Consider the following 22,964-nt stretch of genomic DNA (forward strand, 5'->3'; position numbering starts at 1 on the left):
GAAGGGGCTCACTTAAAAGGGATAAAGGTAATCCTCAAATGAGTCAGATAAGATTTGATCTATACACCTCAAGAATATGAGATAACAAGCGATGTCACTATTCTAACACCTCATTCCTCAACCTCCACAAGTCATCATAACTATTAGGTCAACCTCTATCGAAACCTAATACAATATACAACCCATTTGGTAGTTGTTAATAAATTGTGTTAATGAGAATAAATTTTAAGTGTAATTTTATTAGGGAAGCATCCTTAAAATCTCCATGGTGAGACATTTTTTTCTCCACGTGCAAGCAATCTCACATCTAAACTTGTGTTTCTGTCTCTAATAGGAAGTAATTTTCATTACCACTCAAGGTGGTAATTGTATGGGAATGAAAATTCAAGAAGGAAAGTTGACACTTTAAGATAAATTAGCATTACCACGGGAATGGACAATGATATTTTTCACAAATTTACACACAAATTCATTTCCATTACCACCGTTTACAATCAACTACCAAACAGGCCGTCATAGAGCAACTAGTTTTTAGTATACACAAACATGACGTCCTACAATTGTAAGCTGACATGGACATCCAAATGGGCAATTACCCGTGACACGTCAACCTCAACGACCGCGTTTATATGACTCCTTCGTCTTCCCCTACCATACGCGCTTTCTATGGACCCCACTTTCTTCTCCCTCACAACAATTTCCACCCATGAATTCTCCTCACTTCACTCTCACAAAATCTTCTAACATTAAACCCAGAAAAAGGAAAAAAAGTATAAAATAACGTAACTTTTTTTTTTTCAATTAAATACTACTATATAGTTAAAAAAAATTCCTTTATTTTAAGTTTTTAACCCCTTTGTTTTGAATTTAATTTTTGTTTTTTTCCTTTTGCTGTATGTTTGTATGTACCTTCCAAAAGAAAAACCATTGTACCAAAACAAGAGAAATCTTGAAGAAGAAGCGAAGTTTTTTCCGTCAAGATTCTGGGTTTTGTTTTTAAGGAGGATATGGAGAGATGGAGATGTTGTGTGAGTAAGAACAACAAGAAGAACAAAAACGACAGTAATAGTTGCAGTTTTGGAGTCTTCTTCTTCAGTTTTCATTACATATATTGTCGCAAAGTTGCGTGGTGTTTCAGTTTCATATTGTTTTGGGTTTGTTCTCTATGTGTTTGATGAAATGTCTCAGAAAAGAACACAAGATGATTCTTCTATTTCTTTTAGTAAACCCAACAACTTAGAGGGTAATCATAGCCCTGATGATAAGCGTCGCAAAAGTATTCCTTCTTTTAGAAGGTGAATTTCCTTTTTCCTTTTTTTGGGTTCTTTTTATTTATTTATTTATGTTTTTTTTTTTTTTGTGATTTTGTGTTTGTTTGGTGTGTTTTTGGATGGAATTAGGAGGTGGGTTTGACTTAATTATGGAAAATATTGATGCCCATATGAGGAAAACATGAACTTAATGCTTTTTTTGTTTCATCTTTTATGGGTTTTTCTTGTGCACTTTGGGTGCTAATGAGATAATAAGGTAATGGGCATGGCTTGATTTTAGTAAAATTTACATTTTGGAATGAATTTAGAGAATTTTGTTGATGACTTGTTCTTTCTTTTTGTTAATTTTGTATGATATAATTCCTTGCTTCTTATTTTTGGTTTCCATAAGTTAATTCTTGTATGATAGAATTACAGAAGTAGTGGACATTATTAGTAGAGCTCATTGCATAGCAAAAGTGGACCTGTCTTTTCAAGGAGGAAACTTTAATCTGTTAGTTAGTCTTTTAGCATAAAAAAGGAGAATTTTTCCTGGTATAGGTAAGACTTCATAATTGAATAGTTGATTGGACATTATCATGGTAGTCATACTCGGCAAATTTATCTGGTGCACATATGCAATAGTTTCCCTCAGTGAGAGGTTTTCGGAATCTTTTAACAGAGTAGTTCTTGTATGTTTGCTCAAACGTTTTCTGTGGTATCTTTATCAATTCTCGTGATTTCGATGTGATAGTTGAGGTAATGGTATTGATTTTTTTCAATAACTCCGTCTTTTAACTTACTTTACAGTGTGGTTCTGGAGGTGATGAGACAAAATAGCTTCCAGAATGCATTGGAGCCTATGCTTCGTCGAGTTGTAAGTGCACTGAAAGTACTGTATATATCTGTAGATTGTGGTACATATGCGCGAATGTTCTAGCTTTGTCTCCAAATATAAGCATATTGGTTTTTGTTTGCCTTTTGTTATTAATCGAACTCTAGCCAATTCATTCACAAGCTAAAACGCAACAAGACATTGCTTGATTCTGTAACCGTATTTTTCATTATGTAGGGGACTATGTGTTTATTTCGGTTGTGTGATAATGGTATCACACTACACCTTAATGATTGCTATTCTAAGTTCTAACTGTTCAAGCTGGATTGCTGCGAAGGTGATTGTTCACTTTTTATCCTATAATTGCAAAATTCTGGAATCTTACTATCAAATATAACAATTAGCTCTCAGCATTTGGGGGAAGCCAGTTTAACAGCAAAGTTAGTGGTTTTGACAATTGCTAGATTCATAAAGCCTCAAAGCTCTCACTAATATAATACCAGAGACTTCCCTTAGTTATGTAGAGCCTGACTTTTTATTGCTATCAAAACCTTTTTGATGAATTTATGAAGAAGCAATATTGTTACATACTCACCGTAGACTTGAGGGACTTATGTTAAGATTTCCATGGAGTTGGGTTGTGAAAGAAAACTGTTACAGTTTTCTCATTTGACCATTATGTGATAATTGATTTGCTGCATGAGAGGATTTTTGTTTAGAAGACTTTAGGCCACCAGGGTCTCATTCCTGCCAAACTTGTCTTTGATTTTATTGAAAATTATGGCTACTTATGAACTTTTTCTCTTCTCATAGGTTAAAGAAGAGGTAGAATCAGCAATAAAGAAGCATATAATGACTTTGAAGCGGTGAGAAACTCGTATCTCCTTGTGACATTATTGGCCAAAAGATGGCTATATTAGTGAAGCTGACTAACAGCCAGAGATGGCTGTCTTAACAAATTTCTATTGTATTTCCTTTAGGAGTTCTATGGAAGATGTGTTTCCTTGTGAATCAAGAAACCTGCAACTGAAATTCTTGAGCACTCTCTCTCTTCCAGTGTTTACTGGAACTCGAATTGAAGGGGAAGATGGTTCTGCGATTAAAGTGGCTCTAACAGATGCTGCTACTAAAGAAGTTGTCCTGGATGCTCCTGAGTCTTCTGCAAGATTAGAAATAGTAGTTCTTGAAGGAGACTTTGATGGTGATGAGGGCGAAAATTGGGCAATAGAAGAATTTAAAAATAACATTGTGAGGGAAAGGGAAGGGAAAAAACCTCTTCTTACAGGAGATGTACATCTATTTCTTAAAGAGGGTGCTGGTTCTGTTGGTGAAATTTCATTTACAGATAACTCAAGCTGGACAAGGAGCCGTAGATTCAGACTTGGGGCAAGAGTTGTTGGAAACTCTGATGGAGCTAGAATTAGAGAAGCAAAGACAGAATCCTTTATTGTCAGGGACCATCGTGGAGAGTGTGAGTACCTTGATATCTTTACTTTATTTATTTAATACAGGATAATTCAATCAATTGCAATCTCGGTATATATGTTTTGCTATGGAACCTAAAGGATGTTCACAAGAAAAAGTGATAAAAATGCATAAAGCACGGTCATTAGCTACAATACAGCTATATATTAACCTACATATATCTGTCTTCTTCGGTTGTAGCTGGGAGTTTCTTCTATTGGTATTTAGTTGCAAATAATGCTTTGAATACAAACATATCTTTTATCTCTTTGATCGCTGCATTCCTAGGTACATTTATGCTTTTTTTCTTTTCCTTTTTCTGTCTTTTTACACAACCAAATTCATCCAGTGCGGTCTGTGGACTTTGGACCCTATATTTGGTGCCATTGACATCGAGAGATGTCCTTTGCGTACAGACTGGTATAGATTTTTTTTTATATAACAACTGGTGTTTTCTCAACAGTTAAATATGAACCTCTGTAATGAATCAATGTATAGTCATATTACATGTTCATTTAGGTGATGCTTGATGATACTTTACCACTAAATAAAAGTTGATGGTAGATGTGAGTTTCTGAGGACCAGAGCAGGCTTTCGATTATTACTATGCTGTTTTGTTAAAGCTTGTGGACTTCATTGCAGTGTACAAGAAACACCATCCCCCATCTCTATCCGATGAAGTTTGGCGATTGGAAAAAATTGGAAAAGATGGAGCATTCCACAAACGATTGAGCATAGAACGGGTGAGGACAGTGAAAGACTTTCTGATTTTGCTCCATCTGGATCCTGCACGGCTCAGGAATGTAAGATTCTTGGACCTGTATATATTAGACATTTTCCCCCCTTGTTAGCCCATTATATTAACTTTCCTCTATGAAAATTTGGTGTTTATGCCATAGTTATCCATATCTTGTGCTTCATGATCTTATTTATTTAACATCATGTAGCAAACAGTACCTGTTATCTTCTTTTCACATGAGTTCTAGGTTTGAAACATTTGGAGATAGTCTTTCTGGATGTATACTGGCAGCCTGTATGGAAATTTATTGCTTGTTAACTATATTACTGAGATCATTAGCTTGTCAGATCATGGTTTCTTGTGTGATGTCTCCTCCCTCTCTTGTGCTTAAATGTGATTGAAACAATTCATGCTAGTATAACAATTTTCTTCGCGCATTTTGGTAAGGTAGCATGATCATCTGACATGTGTCATCATTTGCTCTTCTTGGGGATATTTTACAGATTCTGGGCTCTGGTATGTCTGCCAAGATGTGGGAAGTGACCATAGAACATGCTCGAACATGTGTACTTGACCAAAAAGTATACCTGTATTATTCACCAGTGTCTCAGCATAGCAATGGTGTGGTCTTCAATGTCGTGGGACAAATAACGGGCCTTTACTCGGAGACTCAGTACATTCCTGTTGATAAGATGTCTGAAAGTGACAAGGCATACTCTCTTTACCCTTCATATAGGCTATTTTTCCCCGAGTGTGGCTAAACAGCAAATAGCTTTTTAGTGTATCTTTTTCCCTAGTCATACTAGGTATGTGATTGTTATTTCTGACATTGTTCTGATTTATATCCTTCTCAGCTTGATGCACAAAGAATGGCTACTGAAGCTTTTCAGCACTGGGATGGAGTGATCTCTTTTGAAGATATGAACTCCCTCATTAGCATGTCCTCACAGACAGCAGACTCAGGCTCTCTAAGTACAGAGACTTCAGATGCAAGCAAAGTTTTGACTTCTCAAAGGACAAACAGATTAGATTACGCACAACCAAGCACAACATCTCCCGATAGTTTCTCTCCTCTCTATTCATTGGGATGCTTGAGCAATCCGGATGAGTTTCCTTTACAGGCTATAGACGCCTTAGACCTCAGATATGACCATTCCCTGTTTTCCCCCTCTAACTCGATGACACATGTTTTCCATGAAGACGACCATCTAGCATTCATGGACATTGACTATTCCTCTTTCCAATCTTCAAACTTGAATTTGGGATCTCAAGCTGATTTACAGACTGCATACAATGGCTTCTTAAGACCACATTCTTCATCAAATGCTGTCAGAGGACCAGGTCAGAGAAGATGGAGGGTCCTTTCGAGTATTCTGAGATGGTTTCAGGTAAGGAGGCTGGTGAGGAGACCTTCCTGCCCACCGATTCAAAGATATTATTAGCTTATATTAGTTGGAGATTTGCAAATATTAGAGCTAGAAGTTATGTTGCCTTCAACCAGGACTTTGTGTGCTTCTATGATGTCGTGGCAAGAGGTACGAGGTCTTGTTGGTTGTATATATCACCTGTATATTTAGGCAACTCTTGAAGGCTACTTTTGGTATAGGAATACCAAGTCATCGAGTAATGGTGTATCCTATGTGTCGCTTGATGATTGGCTGGGCTGGGACTGTGAACGAAATGGCGGTCTTGGTTCTTTTTTCCAACTTTAGGGGGATTGGTTATGTAAATATTGAAGCCCTGTTCTGAGAAAGTAGGTGTTAAGATTAGGTGCTACGAATGTTACAAATGATTGAAGCCAAAATCTTTTCAGCTTATACTTTGTATAGAAGCATTTCTGTGAACAATAGAGCCCGCTAAACTTTACGTTTAAGTTCGAGGCTCACAATCTGATGAGAAGATAATAATTGTTGCATTACTAGTGATCTAATGAGTTAGTTCAGTTTTTGCATGTAGTATTTCTATAACATTTCTTTATGAATTTGTTGTTTTGGCACTTTTGATTTGGTTGTAGTCTTTAATTTGGTGCATCTTTTTGGTTTATGGACTGTACTATTTTCCTTGTATGATTCCCACTTCCAACTGCTCCAACTTCACACACTTGATTTTTGTATTGCCATATTAGGCATCCAAGTTGCCTATATTTTTCACATGAATTTGAAAATTTGTTATTTGATGTCGATGTGTTATTGGCTACTAATTTAAAATGTGGTTGACTTTTTTTTTCTTTGTAAGTGGTTTATAATTGGGCTCCTAACCCGTTTATAAATTATAATAGGGTTTAAGTATGTGACAAAAGATTTTCAACTCGTTTTATCAACCAAAACTAAGCTAATCATCTTATCATTTATGCTATGCAACTTTGCAGCCCAATTAAGTAAATATTGGCCAATAGCCCAATATAAATCCAACCTTCAAATAATAGTAAAAGTTGCATACCATATACACTTTAAGACTGCTTCTGTTTCTTAATAGATGCAACATATTGACTTTTTACACTATTTAAATACTAACTTTGACTTTATTTGATTACTAATGTGTCAAGATAAATGTTATTATTTTAATTTTTGTTAGGTTAATCTCAATGTATAATTTCAAAAAAAAAATCCTATATTTAAAATACAATTATAAAGTTGTACATGGACATGTGTGCTAAGTCGATATGGTTTACTTATTAACAATCAGAGAAAGTATCATCAAATGGCTCAACCGCTCAAGGTATTCATACAATGTTTGAGAAGAAAAGTTATTCATATTGTATGTCATTTTGTCTTTACATGAGGATAGTTATCAGATAAGGATGTGTAGCATAGAAGAAAAGATCGATTAAAGGGAAAGTGCACAAATTCAATGATCAAGGAGGAGAAAACAAACCATGTTGTGTTCCACTGAGCCATTGAACTTTTTTTCATCTATACTCAATTTCCACCTGCCTAAATTAAGCCTATAAAATCTAAATTCTTGAGTAAAAACCAAACATACAAAAAGGGGAGGAAATAACAAGAGAGAAGATAAAAGAATAGAAATGGAAGGTGAAAGTTCAAAGCATGTTATGGTTCTAACATACCCAGCACAAGGTCACATAAACCCCCTCATCCAATTCACCAAACTCTTAGCCTCCAAAGGTGTAAAAGCCACCTTAGCCACCACTCATTACACGGCCACCGCCATCCGAGCCACTGGCAATGGCATAACCATTGAGTCCATATCTGATGGGTTCGACGAAGGTGGGTTCAAGCAAGCTCCTAGTCTACAGGCTTATTTAAACTCCTTTAAAGACATAGGTTCAAAGTCACTAACTGAACTGATACTGAAGTTCAGAAACTGTGGGAATCCAGTTGACTGTTTAGTGTATGATTCTTTACTTCCTTGGGCACTTGATGTGGCTAATGAAATGGGTGTTTGTAAAGCTGCTTTTATGACTAATTCTGCTTCTGTTTGCTCCTTGTATTGGTACCTTCATCATAGTCTTCTTTCTCTGCCTCTTACACCTGATAGATTTCCTCTGGTTTTGCCGGGACTTCCTGAGCTTCGATTGTATGATCTGCCTAGTTTTATCGCGTACCCTTTCGAGTTTTCTGAGTATCTTGGTGCGATCATGGACCAGTTCTCTACTCTGGAGGAAAATGATTGGGTTTTTATAAATACATTTGCACAACTTGAAAGTCAGGTATGCACTATGCAGTATGCTTCAAATGCTTGTATTCATGTATTCTGGTCTATTTTTTAGGGATCATTTGATCCTACTGTCAGTCAGTCAGAGACAGCAATTGGTAGATGGTGGACTCGTGACACGGGCCAAAACACAGCCTAAAAAACATAAAACGTGTAAAACTAATGTACATCAATTGTTCTTGAATGAACATGTAAAACTAATGTACATCAACTGTTCCTGAATGAACATGTAAAACTAATGTACATCAATTATTCTCTAATAAACATCGATCTCGACGATTCTCCTTTGTTAACAATTATCTTTATATTTCTTAGTTTGTTTATTGTAGATATTTTTTTGTTCATGTTGTTTTCTTTGTCTGTTTATTAGGTTGAGTGGTTGTTGTCATATATTTCCTCCTATGCTCATTTTTTTTCTTGTTGTTCATTGCTAATTTAGATATTCATTGAATCTCGTGTGTTGTTTTTTTGCTTAGTTTATTCATTTAGGATGTTGTCTTGTTTATTGTCTTGAATGGTGCGTACCATTTAGATGGTAGACTCGTGTCTACCATCTAATTTGCGCAGAGAGGGACGCCAAGTTTCTGACCGATACCAATTTATTGTTGTTCCTAACATTTTTCTAATCATATATTGAGTCACCAAATTACATATCACTTCTTCTTTCAAGAGATGTTATATATTACTACTATATCACTAATGTAGTATATTAAAACCAAAATATTATTATCACACGGTTCTTCGCTGAACAATAGTTGAATATACATCAGAAAATGCTGTAAAGAAAGATGTTTCTATCAGTTAGAAACTAGGAGACACTCCTTAAAAAAATGTCATGATTTTATATATAATGAGGCAAATTGCATCAACAAGACAACAAGTGCTTAGATACTGGTAGGGTTGTTCCAGCTTAACCAGAGGTTTTCGATCCGAAAACAGGAATGTTAGCTAGTTACTGTACAGCAGCACTTTAGTGGGAAATTTTATCCTCAATTGGGACTTCTTGGCTTGAATCCGGATTACTTGGAATTTAGTAGTCTTTGGATTACTGGATGGATTTTGAAAAAATGAGGAATTTTATGGCTAGAGGTAGTGAAGTATGAATACTGGCAGACGTATAGTATAATTTAAGATATGGTTAGATACTTATTACTTAGAAACCCAATGTAGGGGAATCTAATGTAGGAAGCACTACTTGATCAAAATTATGTGTACTACATACAGCTAATGTGCTCTCCGGTTATTATTGTGTTTTTCTGAATTCTTTTCCAGATAGAAAAGGCAATGTCAGGGAAATGGCCATTGGTAATGGTTGGACCGATGTTACCATCTGCGTACTTGAACCAACCAACGGAGGACAGAGACTATGGAGGAAGTCTTTGGAATCAAGCTACAGAAAACTGCTTAAGATGGCTAGACACGAAGCCCTCTAACTCAGTGATTTACATCTCCTTTGGAAGCATGGCAGAACTACCAGGAAAACAGGTAGAAGAATTAGTCTGTGGTTTAAGAAACTTGGAGATCCCTTTTCTTTGGGTTGTCAAGGATATGGCTAAGTTACCTCCCGAGTTTATTTCATCACTCAATGATGGTATAGGGATAGTCATGCCCTGGTGTAACCAGCTAGAGGTGCTAGCCCACCAAGCCACAGGCTGCTTTATCACGCACTGTGGGTGGAACTCGATTTTAGAGGGGATAAGTCTTGGGGTGCCAATGGTGGGGATCCCACAATGGAGTGACCAGCCACTGAATGCAAAGATGATGGAGGACATTTGGAAGGTGGGCGTGAGAGCGAAGAAAGGTAGTGAAGGGATTGTGAGTCGGGAGGAAATAGAAAGGTGTGTACGAGAAGTGATGGTTGGGTTGAGTAGCGAAGAAATGAAGATGAATTCAAATAGCTGGAGAAAGGAAGCTGTAAGTGTAGTTAGCAAAGGTGGTAGCTCTGAGATGAATATAAGCAAGTTCTTAGAGACACTGCAGAGAAAATAAAGCAGAATAGCTGTATCTTATTATATACATAAAGTAGTATTTTGTGTATCACACATCTGTTGTACAACATGAATCTCAACATTACATTGTAATCTATAAGATAGAACCTTGTTTATGTATAAATGAGCTCCTTTGCAAAAGATAAAAGTATGAAATATAAAGTGAGCTGTTTCTGACTTCAAAGATCTCCAGTGGTGACTATTGTTTAGATGTTGCGACGCTCTTGGAGCCTTTACATTTTACAAGAGTTGCTGTCATTACAAGTTTCATCCTGTAGGGAAAAGAAATCAGTCTAGCGTAGTGTAAAATATAATTAAATCTTTCAGCTTTAGCAGAAAACATGAAGTTAGTGTAGGAGAGACTGTCAAAACTTGAAACATGCGAAGGCACAATATTCGTTATTTTTGTAGAATGTTTATGGTGTTCAAGGCTCTGATTATATGAAGGGTAAACTTTTACAATGCAAATATGTTTTTGCATGGAAGAGAATTTTTTAGAGTACAACGCGTTTATCTAACTGCTAAATGTACCTTCTTCAGTCTTCTTAATTCAAGGATCTCTTCCATAGGTGGTCTCCCTGATACAATAAAGTTATTTACTCCATTATCATGCAAAGTTATAAGAAGCGAAGTCACATAAAAAATAGATTTAACAGGAGTTCTAAAATGGCATCTGCAGCTGCAAAATTGATTCTCTGAGTTTTGAGATTAGTACTGCATTTGCTATACTTTATCTACCTGTTATCTGAAGACGATATTTTGCCCATACACCATAAACTGCTTCTGCTATAGTTGCAACCTGCGCAAGAAAGAGATGTTCCCAATTTAACATTACACAATGTATACAAGGACTGATATCGAGACAGGTGATGCAGAGGACTTACAGGCTCGTATTTTGTAACAGCGTAAACCCATCCAAGACCAACAGCTTCATACAGTTTCCTAAAAGCCTACAGTTAATTTGGTCAATCCAAACTCAGATTAGCCAACTCAAGAACATGAACGCAGTTATGCAGATGCAAGAACTCGAAAAAGATAGTAGAGGTCAGTAGGTCACATCAGAAAATACTAATTAGACAATAGGAGTACATAGAAAGACAGAAAAAAATACCTCAACATTTGTTACTACTGTTCCATCAGCAAGAATCGCATGAATTTTCCCCATAACCTACAGAAAACAGCAAAATCTCTATGAACAGCTATTGGACAAATGCTCGAATTCCACTAGTACAGTACAAGGGGATATCAATTGCAATTTGTTGCTCCCATTGTGCTCCAAACTAGTTGCTTTTTCGGTATGTAGAGAGTCACAAAGGGCAGTATGTAGACCGAATTTGATCCGAAGTCTTGGTCTCTTGGATATCTACCCATAAGCACATAAGACTTTACCAACTAAACTAGTGGACATCCATGTACAATACGCGCGTTAATACAAAACAGACGATAACTACTCCTTTATTCATTTACAATAGATATATCAAATTCATGATCACAAATTGAAGTGTTGTGAATAAATAAGTTCCTTTCTTAAAATGCAAATGTTCCTATTTAAGCATGGTCATTAAAATTACAAGGAAATGAAGATAAATTCGAAAGAATGTTGAAGAACATGAGAAAGAAGAGAATTACAGTTGTGTAATCAAGGCCTTGATTTTCTTCAGGTGAGTAATTTTCCGAGCTTATATCAATAAATTTGATAGTCCCATACTCCTTATTCTTCTCTCGCAACATATTCACCTGATTATTATTTTCGTTTTTCACAAAAAAACATATCATTTAGCAATTTACCAAATTATATAAATTCCAAAAAAAAATTGAAACTTCAAAAAAGATTAAAGCTTTTAAATTTATACCTCCCTCATACAAAGTGGGCAATCTCCATCATACAACATTTTAATTTTCCAATTATGATCATAATCTTGATTCTTTTCTTCTTCATCTTTCTTGGGTGTTATTGGATCCAATGTTGCTCCTTGAAATGCACGAATTGAATGTCTAAAATCTTGAAATTTTAACCCAACACAAAAATTTCTGTAAGTTTATTAATCGCCCATGAAATAAATTGCATGCATTCATTAAAAATATGCACCCTAAAGAACAAAGAATTATACTTTATACCATGTTTAGTTTCATGAAAAGGGATTGAACGTTGGAAAAGAGTTAGGGACTTGGAAGTGCCAAAAACAGATGTTGCTGACAGAAAAACTGGGTTTGTTCCTGCTCTTCTACCTATGGAAATTGCACTTCTCAACGCCATTTTTTTAATTTTTTTGGTGGGGAAAAACTAAGGAAACTGAATTTTGTTTAGAAATGTTTGTTACTTAGTTATGGTGTTTTTGTTTTGTTTGTTTATTTTGATTTTTTCTGAACAATTTTTCTGCTGTCTATGGTTGTGAAATCGTGGCAACAATTGATCCACGTAAAGGATTTGTGCTAGAAGTAGAAGCCCATTATATTATTGGCTTTGAAACATAGCCCAATGGCAATGAATAGTATTGTCCAAGTAGTATTCTTCTCTTGGTTGGTGTATTGATTTGGTGAATTTAGATAACTAATTTAGTGAGTGATGATTGATGACTCCCTTTTTCTTGTGTGTTATGAATTATTGTATGATTTTCTTTAAATAGGTAGGAAGAAATCCTCTAAACTGCTCTTATAATAAGGCCCCCATCCAGAGGTTTATTACAATAACTCTTATGCTTTAAGAATCATACCACATATACTTAAGATTTGTATCAATTTGTCTGTATACAAATACACTAAATGATTCAACGATTAACGAACTTAAAAAATGTTGTTCAATAACCCTCCAAGAACCATTTGATGTATGATATTCATCAGGGATATGTTTTTCTTTACTGTTAGAGAAAGACTAAACGTAATGATTTAAACGAGATTTGATTTCAAGTCTTAAGTACCAATTCATAAGACTTTACCGAACTAAACTAGAGGATATCCATATACATAAAAGATGTGCAATATAGTAAATTTTGTTGCAAACTTTAAAATTACACACTGTGTTATTCAAAAATATAACGACATTCTTATTTGGAAGTTGAGCAACATATAATAACCTAGTGGTGTTAGCTTCACACCCGATCTCAAAGATCCCACAATTGAGTCTCATCTCTCACCATTTGCAAGAGAGATCCCCAAATTATCTCCCACTTACCAGGAACTTCAACTTAGAGCAGGCAAAATTGATACGAGTGTGGGTTGCTAATGTACGTCCAGGTTAACAAAGATCGAAAGTTATGTGAATTAAACTATGAAAAATCGTAACTTTAGGAAAAGTAACAAAGATAGGCTCTATAGTTCCCTCGAGAACTAGATGATCTCTCACTAACCACAATTACACAAACCTCAATTTATGTGTTTTTGGTACGACCACCAACATTCAATGCAACGAGCATTCGAATTCTTTTAATCAAAACTCTCTCTCTCTCTCCTTTATTGATTAGGCGTGCACGTGTATTTATCAGATGAGCAAACAATCCTTGCTCTCTAAGCTATATCATGGCCGAAATTATCGAGCAAAACAAAAGGAAAGTTTCCTCCTAGAATCTAGTACAACTTAAGGAAAGTTTCCCCTTAAAACAAGCCTAAAATATAGCACAACTTAAGGAAACTTTTGATTTTGAAAAGCCTTGAAAAACTTTCCATAAATCTTACAAAAAAAACCACACGCCTAAGACTTTCTTATTACAACTCAATTTTCGAAACTCAGTGCAACTAACATAACTAAAAACACTTAACCAACATAACAATAAAAGACATATTTTTGGTTACATGTAAAATCTTCACTATAAGAGTAAATTAAAATCATTCAACAATCTAGAAAGCAAATGAAGATAGTTGATGAAGTACTCTTTGCACGTATCATGCATCATATTCCCTTTCTTGAAAAAAACTTGACCTAAAGTTTTGTCAAAGCAAGAAACAAGGTCTTTTGCACCCAATGTAGCACATATACCATTTCCTAGCAGCACTTTATACGTTTCATAACCTAACTTGTGGACGACTTCAATGGCCCTTCATCCATCGGTTCATCATGTTTGTGATTAATATGGAGTTTTTGTTCAGCCAACGAGAGACAAACATAATCCCCAACATCCAAGCTAGGAGCATGTCGTGAATGCAGTAAGTTGTTGCGCCTTTCCCTTTTTGTTGTAGGCACTTCTAGTACTTCATTCCTACACGAACTTAAGCAAGTATAAGCACCCTTAGGAGCAGCATCTAGTACTTCATTCCCCAAGAATCTCTTTACTGGTAATAGGAACATGTTTAGGTGGTAGTGGTTTCAAGCCAATTCTTTTCCCATTCATGAGAACCGAACATATGTTATCCTTTCCATGGTGAATCACACTCCTATCCCACTGTCATGGATGCCCAATAAGTAAATAACAAGCGGTCATTGGCATTACATCACACCATAATTTATCCATGTATCCTCCAATTCAAAAAGACACAAGTGCTTGTTTATTAACCCATACACCACTAGCAGCATCCAACCAACTCAACTCATATGGTTTAGGGTGTAGTTGAGTAGGCAAGTATGCCTCATTCACTATAGAAACAACACACACATTATTACATGAACCACTATCAACAATAATCGAAAATGTCTTACTATTGACAAGGCAATGTGTTTGAAACAAATTTTCCCTTTTGCTCTTGCTTGTGTGAAGTTTTTGGTGTAGCCATTAAAGTCTTGCATATGATCAAATTGTGGTGCTCTTGCTCCAGTTCAAACATTGGAGTGGATTGCCAAAAGGTTTCCATTACCATGCTCTTTGGAGAATCCACCTCTTTGTCATGTTCAAGTGATGCAAGAAGGACTTGGTGATCTTCTAGAGTAACCAAGAGTTTGTTAGGATGACACTCACATTGAAGGTGACCAAAACCCCGACACTTGAAATACATCATCTCCTTCATGGTTTGCTATCCTTGTGTCAAAGTTGAAACCTTTTTTGTGTATTAATCCCGTAGCTAGATGAAGATGCACCCTCGAAGTTAGATTTAGGTGTTGCATCCCCCACCTTTGCTGCTTCGACTTTTGGCGCCATCACAACACTCTCTCTAGCCTTTGGCTCTTGTTGTCTCTCCACTTTCTTGGCTAGAAAACATAAATCATCAAACGTTTCATATGGATGGAGCTCCACAAAATCAATAATTTTCTTCTTAAGGCCGAAAAGAAACTTAATTGGCAGATTTTTGTTCATCTTTGCAATCACATGCCAACCATAACCTTTCAAACTCGAAGATGCATGCTTCCACACTTAGTTGATTTGCTGCAAGGAGTTCAACTTTATGAAGAGTCCTTGCTTTTAAGTTCTAGGTATGAACCTCTTTTTCATCTCGGCACGCAAATCTGTCCAAGTTGCTAACTCCTCCTTCCCTTCTCTCCTACACATACTTTGGTAGCTATTAAACCAATCACTTGCATACTCCGTGAACCTCCAGATAGCATGATCAAAACGTTTGTAGTCACCCATGTTTTTGTGATCAAAGAGACGAGTCATGCGCCTCTCCCATGTGAGAACAAACTTAGACCCTTAAGGCCACTAAACTCGGCGAAAATCACCAATCTGATCAACTCACTTCTATTGTTTCGTTCTCCTTTCTCCAAATTAAGTTTCTAAAGTTCTTCATGGAGTTGTAATATGTGCTGGAATAATTCTCACACCTAGCCTCATTTTTCTCTAGCCTTTGAAGCAAAGTATCCAACTTTTCTATATCCGAACCCATCACAATCTGCCAGGAATTTTCGTTGGAAATTTCTGTTTATTATGACTTTTTTATGTCTCCAAATCACATCAACTTTTAACAGGACCTAGTTCTATATGTGTTTAAGACTCGACGAAAATTTCATGCAAAAATTTGAAGCCAACAGTTCGCAGTTATTTTTATCCAAAACCGTTCCAGATTCACCCGGGTTTAGATCACTTCGAAAAATCAGTCTCGAATATATAGCAAATCAACTTCAAATCTTATGAAATTTTAGAACAATAAACTAGACAAACATTAATCCACTTTAGAATCAAGAATCACCCAACAATTTGATCAACGAGTTGTTCAAAGTTACCTAATAAATCTATCTTTTACGAGCGATTTTCTTCTTCTCCAAGAACGTCAAGTACCAAGGGAACTTAGATTCCTTTTGCTCTGATACCACTTGATATGAATGCTGGTTGTTAATGTACGTCCAAGTTAATAAAGATCGAAAGTTATGTGAATTAAACTATGAAAAATCGTGACTTTAGGCAAAGTAACAAAGATAGGCTATATTGTTCCCTTGAGAACTAGAGGATCTCTCACTAACCTCAATTAGGAGATGCGCAAAAACCTCAATTAATGTGTTTTTGGTACGACCACCAACATAAATGCAACGAGCATTCAAATTCTTTTAATCAAAACTCTATTTCCTTTATTGATTAGGCGTGCACATGTATTTATAAGATGAGCGAACAATCCTTATTCCTTGCCCTCCAAGCGAAATCATGGCCGAAATTCTCAAGCAAAACATGAGGAAAGTTTCCTCGTAGAATCTAGCACAACTTAAGAAAAGTTTCCCCTTAAAAATAGTCTAGAATCTAGCACAACTTAAGGAAACATTTGATTTAGGAAAATCTTGAAAAACTTTCCATAAATCTTAACAAAACCATACGCCTAAGACTTCCTTATTGCAACTCAAGTTTCGGACCCCAATGCAACTAACATAACTAAAAACAACTCAAGTACTTCAACTAACATAACAATAAAAGACAAATTCTTGGTTACATGTAAAACCTTCAACTTTAAGAGTAAAGTAAAAACATGCAACAACCTAACAAGCAAATAAAGATAGTTGATAAAGTACTCTTTGCACGTATCATGCATCAAAAATAGACCTGTACTTGGTGACCCAACCCGAGCTCAGTCTGAAAACAAATGTTTTCGAATATGACATGTACTCGAATCGGCCCGAATGACCCTAAAATTATGAGCCAAGCCCAAACCGACACGTAAATAATATTGCAATATTTTTCACAAACATCAATTTATGTGATTTATTTGTGTGCTAGAAAAGAAAGCGGACCTTACCCGAATTTGCCCGATCCAAATCAACTCGAAACGATTGGAACCAACTTGATGTTCCCCCGATTCAGCAATTTTGTGCTCAAACAGGCCCAAAATTTCATAGACCCGAGATGGCCCCGCATCAAAATGTAAATCGCAAACAAAGTTGACACATAATAACCTAATCCATGTGACCTGTTTACCACCCCTACTCCAACTTATGTAAAAAAAACATAGTGACTCCCGACTCTGTCCCATAATATAGTTATTGTTTCTTTTTTACACGGTCTCCAAGACATAACTTTGACCTTTAATTTCTTCAATTCCGTATTAATAAAATATATAAAATATTGATATTATGAAAGTACGCATTGAAATGAATTTAACAAGATCACATATGAGTAGGTTTTTTTGTATATAATAATGTGAATATTTGGTCAAAAATTTTGAAATTGACCCCAAAAAAATGAAGTAGACATTATATAATGGAACGAAAGTGTATTATTATTTGAAAGTTTAGGTGTACCTCTCATGAACATTCCCAAAAAAACGAAAGGAAAAATAACTTAAGACTTGAGAGAGAATTGGAGACCTACACTTCTACAAATCACTCGTGTCTTGTGCTTCTTACACTTCGTCCCTAATCAGTTTCAATTCCTTCATCTCCCTCTTCAGAAGCTTCAAATTGAAGTTCATCAATGGCGTCATTTCTCAAAACCTCTATTCTCTCTCATCTGCAATCTCATCCTCAGGTAATCCTTAATCGATCCTTTTTATATTTCTTCATCTATGCTATCATCTTTGATTGCTACTCTCCGATGCAAATAAGTCTTCGTTATTATTTTGATTGACAACAGAGGAGAGAGAATTTGTTTGCGCAGCCAAGCCGAGGTTTTCATGTCGATCTTGGAGAGCGTGAGAAAGCTGTTAGTCTCCTTCTCTCTCTTTCGTAGACTTTGATTTTGCTTCAATTCAGTTTGATATTGTTGCGATATGTTGATAATCATCGAATGAATATCATTTAATTAGGTTTTAGAGATCGATTATGTGGAATAAGCGATATATTTGGAAAATCAAAGAGGTTGAAATATTGAAATTTATGTACCTTACTTCTGTAGCTGAATTTATTAGTTTGAAGTGATCTGCGCTAAAACATGGTTCGATTTACCGACAATTATGAGGAATTTGTATGCTTCGGCTCCATAGTTGCTGCTATGTGGCGTGGAATGGAATAATCTCTTTTTTTCGCTTCAATTGATGTTATTGAATTTAATTTAACATGATTGTATATTTTATATCATAGTTTACATTCATTTCGAAATCCTAGGAGAAATTAGAAAAGGACGTTGCTTTTGCCTTTCTTCTCTGAATAGTGCAATGTATTATGTATCATGTGTCGTTATAGTTCGGAGTTCCTCAGAGGAGTGAACGCGTCCATTGTTCTGTATCTTGATTTCATATCATATACATAGTGTACAATTTCCTCTATGAAATTTTGTTAAAACCTTGTGGTTAACTCTGAAGAAGGACCAATAACCACTACTTTCTACCATGTCGTTACAATTCAAGTCCTGGTTGACTCCTGAGCATCCGGTTGGTTTCTGATATGGTAGCTATGAACACCCGACCCAGTGCTAGTCTGTCTTGCAGCAGAAGGGCCATTATTTCTTACTTTGTCGAGGCTGCTTTGTTTCAGAAGATCGAGTCCAGAACATCCACCTTCCCTTTATAGATAAATAATTTGGTCAAATATTGCTGACGAGAGTCTTGACTTTCCAGTAAAATGATTTGTATTCTACTTCTCATTTTTCCTGTTCTGAAGTTTTGTTAATCTAATTGTTTCTTTTGCTTTTCATAACACTTAGACAATTTCATTGACATAATATTATAGAATGCCTTATATTTTGGATCAAAAATCATCTGCCTAAAATTACTTAGTTTAATTTTGTAGAGTATCTTCCTTCTCTTGTTCATGATCCTTGTGTTTGAATCTTGATTGCTTCATGACTTTGTAGTTTAGCAAGAGTAGCAGGATTACTTCCGAAGCTCGAAGTAATTTGATCAATGTTCTAAATTTTCTCAGTCAGTATGGTTGATTCTATCAGTTTAGTACGTCAATTTTATGTTCGCTTGTTATGATTTCTTTGCATATGACATGCCCCTTCCAGAACTGTTACAACCTAGAGTACGGTCACTACGCTTCCAGTTCAACAAATATAGCTTCATGGAGAAAATGTTGAGAACATTTTTTTATAGATTGTTTAATACACTATGATTTTTGTCTTGTTCTGGGCATCCTCCCTTTAATTTGCATATATATTGAGAAAGCCGTACTATGGTGAATTTACATTTACTTATGCAATTTTATGTTTTTCTCAGTCTTTGTGCTTGTCGTTTCCTGAGTAGTGAATTAACTCTGAACCAGTTTACAAGTAGACTTCAAGTTATACACTTTGTTCTCTTTTCTAGAACTTCGTTCAATGGCTAGAGGGATTGAGTCTTTCTGATAATTTGCTTAAGATCTTGAGAGGATTTGATGTTCTATTGCATTCTGATAAGGTTATCTATTTTCATCGCAGCTGTTGGCCAAGGACCCAGCGTTGAATCGGTTCAAGTCAAATAAACAGGGTGTAAAGCGAATGAAAAGAGTAGGAGATGTTCTGACGATTGTTGTTGCGGCTGGTATGCTTCTTTTTTCATGAGTACTATGAGATGTGTAATCTCCTACTCTCCTTGGTTTTCTCGTGTTTTTGTTGGTTAATGTTATATTTGTCATTTTGTGACAGATAATTTTAGGTAAGCAACAATGAATGTGTGTGCTAAATAACCGACTATAATATTTGTTTTTTTTCTGCTGCAAGACTATTTTGCTTCTGTTCCTGGCACCATATATTAGTTCCCTCCTTAGGTTGTAATCTGTTGTAACCCATTGTTCTTAATCCAATAATGTTAAAATCGTGGATAACTGTAAGTTTTAAGCGAATTTACAATGGCTGGGTAGAGCTTACATCGTGGATAATTGCACTGCTTTTGCTCTAATCAGAAAAGAATTAATGGGAGAGGGAGATGCACTAAATGACCAATTTAAATTACAGCATCTAACAGTATGTGCTGCTTTTAGTTTGTTTAGGAACTCAGTACTTATTAGGCTTTCCCATCCCAAGGCCTTTTGTGTTTCACTGTTTATCCTGGCAACCTATATGCTATAAGGTGACCTGCATCTTATCAACTGGAAGGTGTTCTTAGATACCTGTCAACCTTTTCCTAATCTTCTTTATGTCACTTGATTTCCCTGGTTTGCCTAATCTTATACTCTAGTTAAATGATTCCTTCTGTTGTCTTGCTTGCAGGCTGTTGCTACGGGGTCTATGTCCGGGCCAATATGAGTAAGGAAGCTAAGCAAGTAAGCTGAAGTGCATAACTTTGCATGAACTTTTGTTACATTGTGTGAGTTTTGGCTGGTTCCGTCTCGTAAGTACTTTGTACTGAATAAGCATCCCAACTATGTCATCTTCAAGTGTTTGTAGCATACAAAATTTTCTGGCGCTTTGGTTCATTCACTTTTGTAGTTCAGGTTTTGCTTCTATTTCCATTCTCGATCATAAATAAAACTTTGATATGAAGAATTTGGTTGAATGACCAGCTCTTATTTGCGAAATATACTCTCCTTTCTTTAATATGTTGTCAATATATTTGGAGAATGACTGGGGTTTCTATTTTTGTTGCAAATGAGTGGAGCTTGGAATATAACACTGAACCGAGGTTCCTTGAATTGGTTGTAGATGTGTAGCATGCTGTTTTATAAGATAACTTCATGGTACTTGATCGCTAGGCAAAACATTCTTTTTTTGTGGCAAAATAATGATTTTCATTCATCAGCTAGTTAGAGAAAGGTTCATAGTAGTCGTCACTGTTTTGCATACTAGTGCTATCTATTACAGACCCAGTAGTAATTAGATAAGAGAGTTTATTAATTCCAAAAACTTTAAGCAATCCTTTGGGGGTAATTCAAAATACATAAGTTCACGAGGCATTCCTGATTCTTCCTTGCCCATTTCGCCACTCTGTCTCCTGTTCTGTTGCCTTCTCTTGCTCAAATTGTAGCTTCTGGTAGTTGGTCTGGGAGCTCCCTGCATGAATGTGCCGAAGAAGTAGAGTGAGTTTTTGTGCAGAAACCTTTGGGGGTAATTCAAAATACATAAGCTCCTGCTTCAAATTTAGTCTGACTTTTGCTTGCTTACAATAACTAGCAAGGATAACTTGTTTCCAGTTTTGCTGGAGCTCCAGATTATTAGGGCTTCTTTCAAAGCCATCATTTCTGCTTCTTTTGCATCATGTTACTGTATCCACAATCTCATTGCCACCTGCTCCCGTTACTTCTCAACTGATTCCAGAAGCTTCTCTCTCCTCTCAACTAGATTGATCAGTTGCAACTATTTTCCTCCTCTTCTGGAAACTATGTAACCAACTTGCCCTTTGTAACTAGATATGTAAGGCCCGTAAAAAAAAAAGATATATAAGTAGCTTAGTTCCTGATAATTAGTTGGTTGTAATAATGCTAATATCAGTAATAACATTTCTCTCTCCAAATCTTTCTCTGTTTACTTGTAGAAACTTATGGTATCAGATTAGGTTTGTGACTTCCTGCACATTTCCGCACAATTCTTTCTTGAAAAACCAAGCTCTCAGTAGCTTGATTATGATTAATTGCAGTTTTTTGGAGGTCTGATTTGAGTTCTTGAGCTAAATTTTGTTGATGTTTGAATACATTTTGTGGTTGAATTGAGCAAATTGTAATTGCAAATTTTCCTTTGAATTCGTTCAATTGTTGATTGATTGGTGTTCTTTGCATTGTGATTTTTGATGCGATGATTTCACTTTTGTCGTTCGATTGAAGAAAACAGAAAACCTAAAATTCTGCAATTTGTTTTCTTGTTTTGCTTCGGATCATTTCATTTTTTTTTATTCGTGCATTTCTGGAACTTCAATCCGTGCAATCTGTAGTTTCTATCTCATTTCTTTGATTCTTTGATTCTGGAACTTCAATCAAGATCCTTTAAACTCTTGACAAATTCTCGATAAATTCTTTGTTAGATTCTCCAATTCCTCCAAATTGTCTGAACCAGTGAACCTTTCAATATCCACTCCTTTTTTTAACCTAAAACACAAGACCCATTCTGTGTTTACTTCATTCATCCTTCTGAGAATCCTTAACCACTTGTTTCAGAAAAATTTGATGGTGATTGTTTTGTTGAGTGGAAGCGCGATATGATTATTGCGTTATTTGCCAAAAATAAATTGGCGTTTGTTGTTGCCTCTTTGCCAAAACCATCCTGTACTGATCCTGACAGCAAGGCCTGGGATAGGTATCGTATAATCATATGATCGTTTCTTACATCTTGCATTCTCTTGATAATGCAATTGCTCAAAGTGTCATCTTCTTTACTACAGCCCGAGAAATTTGGAAAGATTCGGAGGAGCATTATGATCAAAGTTCTGGTCCCCATCTTTATACATTGCAACAGTCTTTGTGCGATCTTTCTCAAGGTTTTGATGCCTCTATTGCCGAGTATTTTACTCAAATTAAAGCTTCGTGGGATCAGATTAATGGTGTTAATACTGTCCCTGTTTGTACTTGCGATGGTTGCACCTGCAATCTTACCAAACAATTTCTCATGTCCCAGCAGGATGAAAGACTAGTTCAGTTGCTCATGAAATCAGATAACAAGTATGCTAGTGTCAGAACCAATAATATCGATTGCTGATCCAAAAGGAAAAAAAATATGCAGCTAGCACGCTTAGTACAAAATACAAATACTACTTCTATGGTTTTTGTTACTGACAACTAGAGCTGATCAAAAGCCTGGCCGGAAAAATGTCTGGGCTTGAGCAGTTTTTTGTGCCTGGTTTGATTTTTTTTTTTAGGGAGGGGGGGTGGGGGGGTTGGGCAACTT

General features: G+C 36.0%; 4 protein-coding genes across 4 annotated transcripts; 3 read left to right on the forward strand and 1 right to left on the reverse strand.

Annotated features, from left to right (window-relative positions):
• The first annotated feature begins 661 nt into the window (after positions 1-661).
• LOC104894210 (hypothetical protein) lies at positions 662-6,284 on the forward strand. The gene is made up of 7 exons (XM_010680395.4): positions 662-1,295; positions 2,061-2,127; positions 2,899-2,951; positions 3,066-3,556; positions 4,192-4,352; positions 4,792-4,998; positions 5,143-6,284. The coding sequence occupies exons 1-7, from the start codon at positions 1,180-1,182 to the stop codon at positions 5,728-5,730; spliced, it is 1,683 nt and encodes a 560-aa protein (XP_010678697.2). The 5' UTR covers positions 662-1,179; the 3' UTR covers positions 5,731-6,284.
• Positions 6,285-7,066: 782 nt separating this feature from the next.
• Positions 7,067-10,130, forward strand: LOC104894392 (UDP-glycosyltransferase 74B1). The gene is made up of 2 exons (XM_048644153.2): positions 7,067-7,958; positions 9,236-10,130. Exons 1-2 carry the CDS (start codon positions 7,314-7,316, stop codon positions 9,950-9,952), a joined length of 1,362 nt encoding a protein of 453 aa, XP_048500110.1. The 5' UTR covers positions 7,067-7,313; the 3' UTR covers positions 9,953-10,130.
• On the reverse strand, positions 9,950-12,311 carry LOC104894211 (hypothetical protein). Its single transcript, XM_010680396.4, has 8 exons — positions 12,070-12,311; positions 11,805-11,953; positions 11,581-11,688; positions 11,063-11,119; positions 10,836-10,901; positions 10,690-10,750; positions 10,483-10,529; positions 9,950-10,223 (listed from the first exon to the last, which is right to left on the reverse strand). Exons 1-8 carry the CDS (start codon positions 12,206-12,208, stop codon positions 10,185-10,187), a joined length of 666 nt encoding a protein of 221 aa, XP_010678698.2. The 5' UTR covers positions 12,209-12,311; the 3' UTR covers positions 9,950-10,184.
• Positions 12,312-17,542: 5,231 nt separating this feature from the next.
• Positions 17,543-20,687, forward strand: LOC104894212 (hypothetical protein). The gene is made up of 4 exons (XM_010680397.4): positions 17,543-17,762; positions 17,868-17,936; positions 19,590-19,692; positions 20,361-20,687. Exons 1-4 carry the CDS (start codon positions 17,709-17,711, stop codon positions 20,420-20,422), a joined length of 288 nt encoding a protein of 95 aa, XP_010678699.2. The 5' UTR covers positions 17,543-17,708; the 3' UTR covers positions 20,423-20,687.
• Positions 20,688-22,964: the final 2,277 nt, after the last annotated feature.

Source organism: Beta vulgaris, chromosome 5 (genome assembly GCF_026745355.1).
Source record: "Beta vulgaris subsp. vulgaris cultivar EL10 chromosome 5, EL10.2, whole genome shotgun sequence".
NCBI classification, from domain to species: Eukaryota; Viridiplantae; Streptophyta; class Magnoliopsida; order Caryophyllales; family Amaranthaceae; genus Beta; species Beta vulgaris.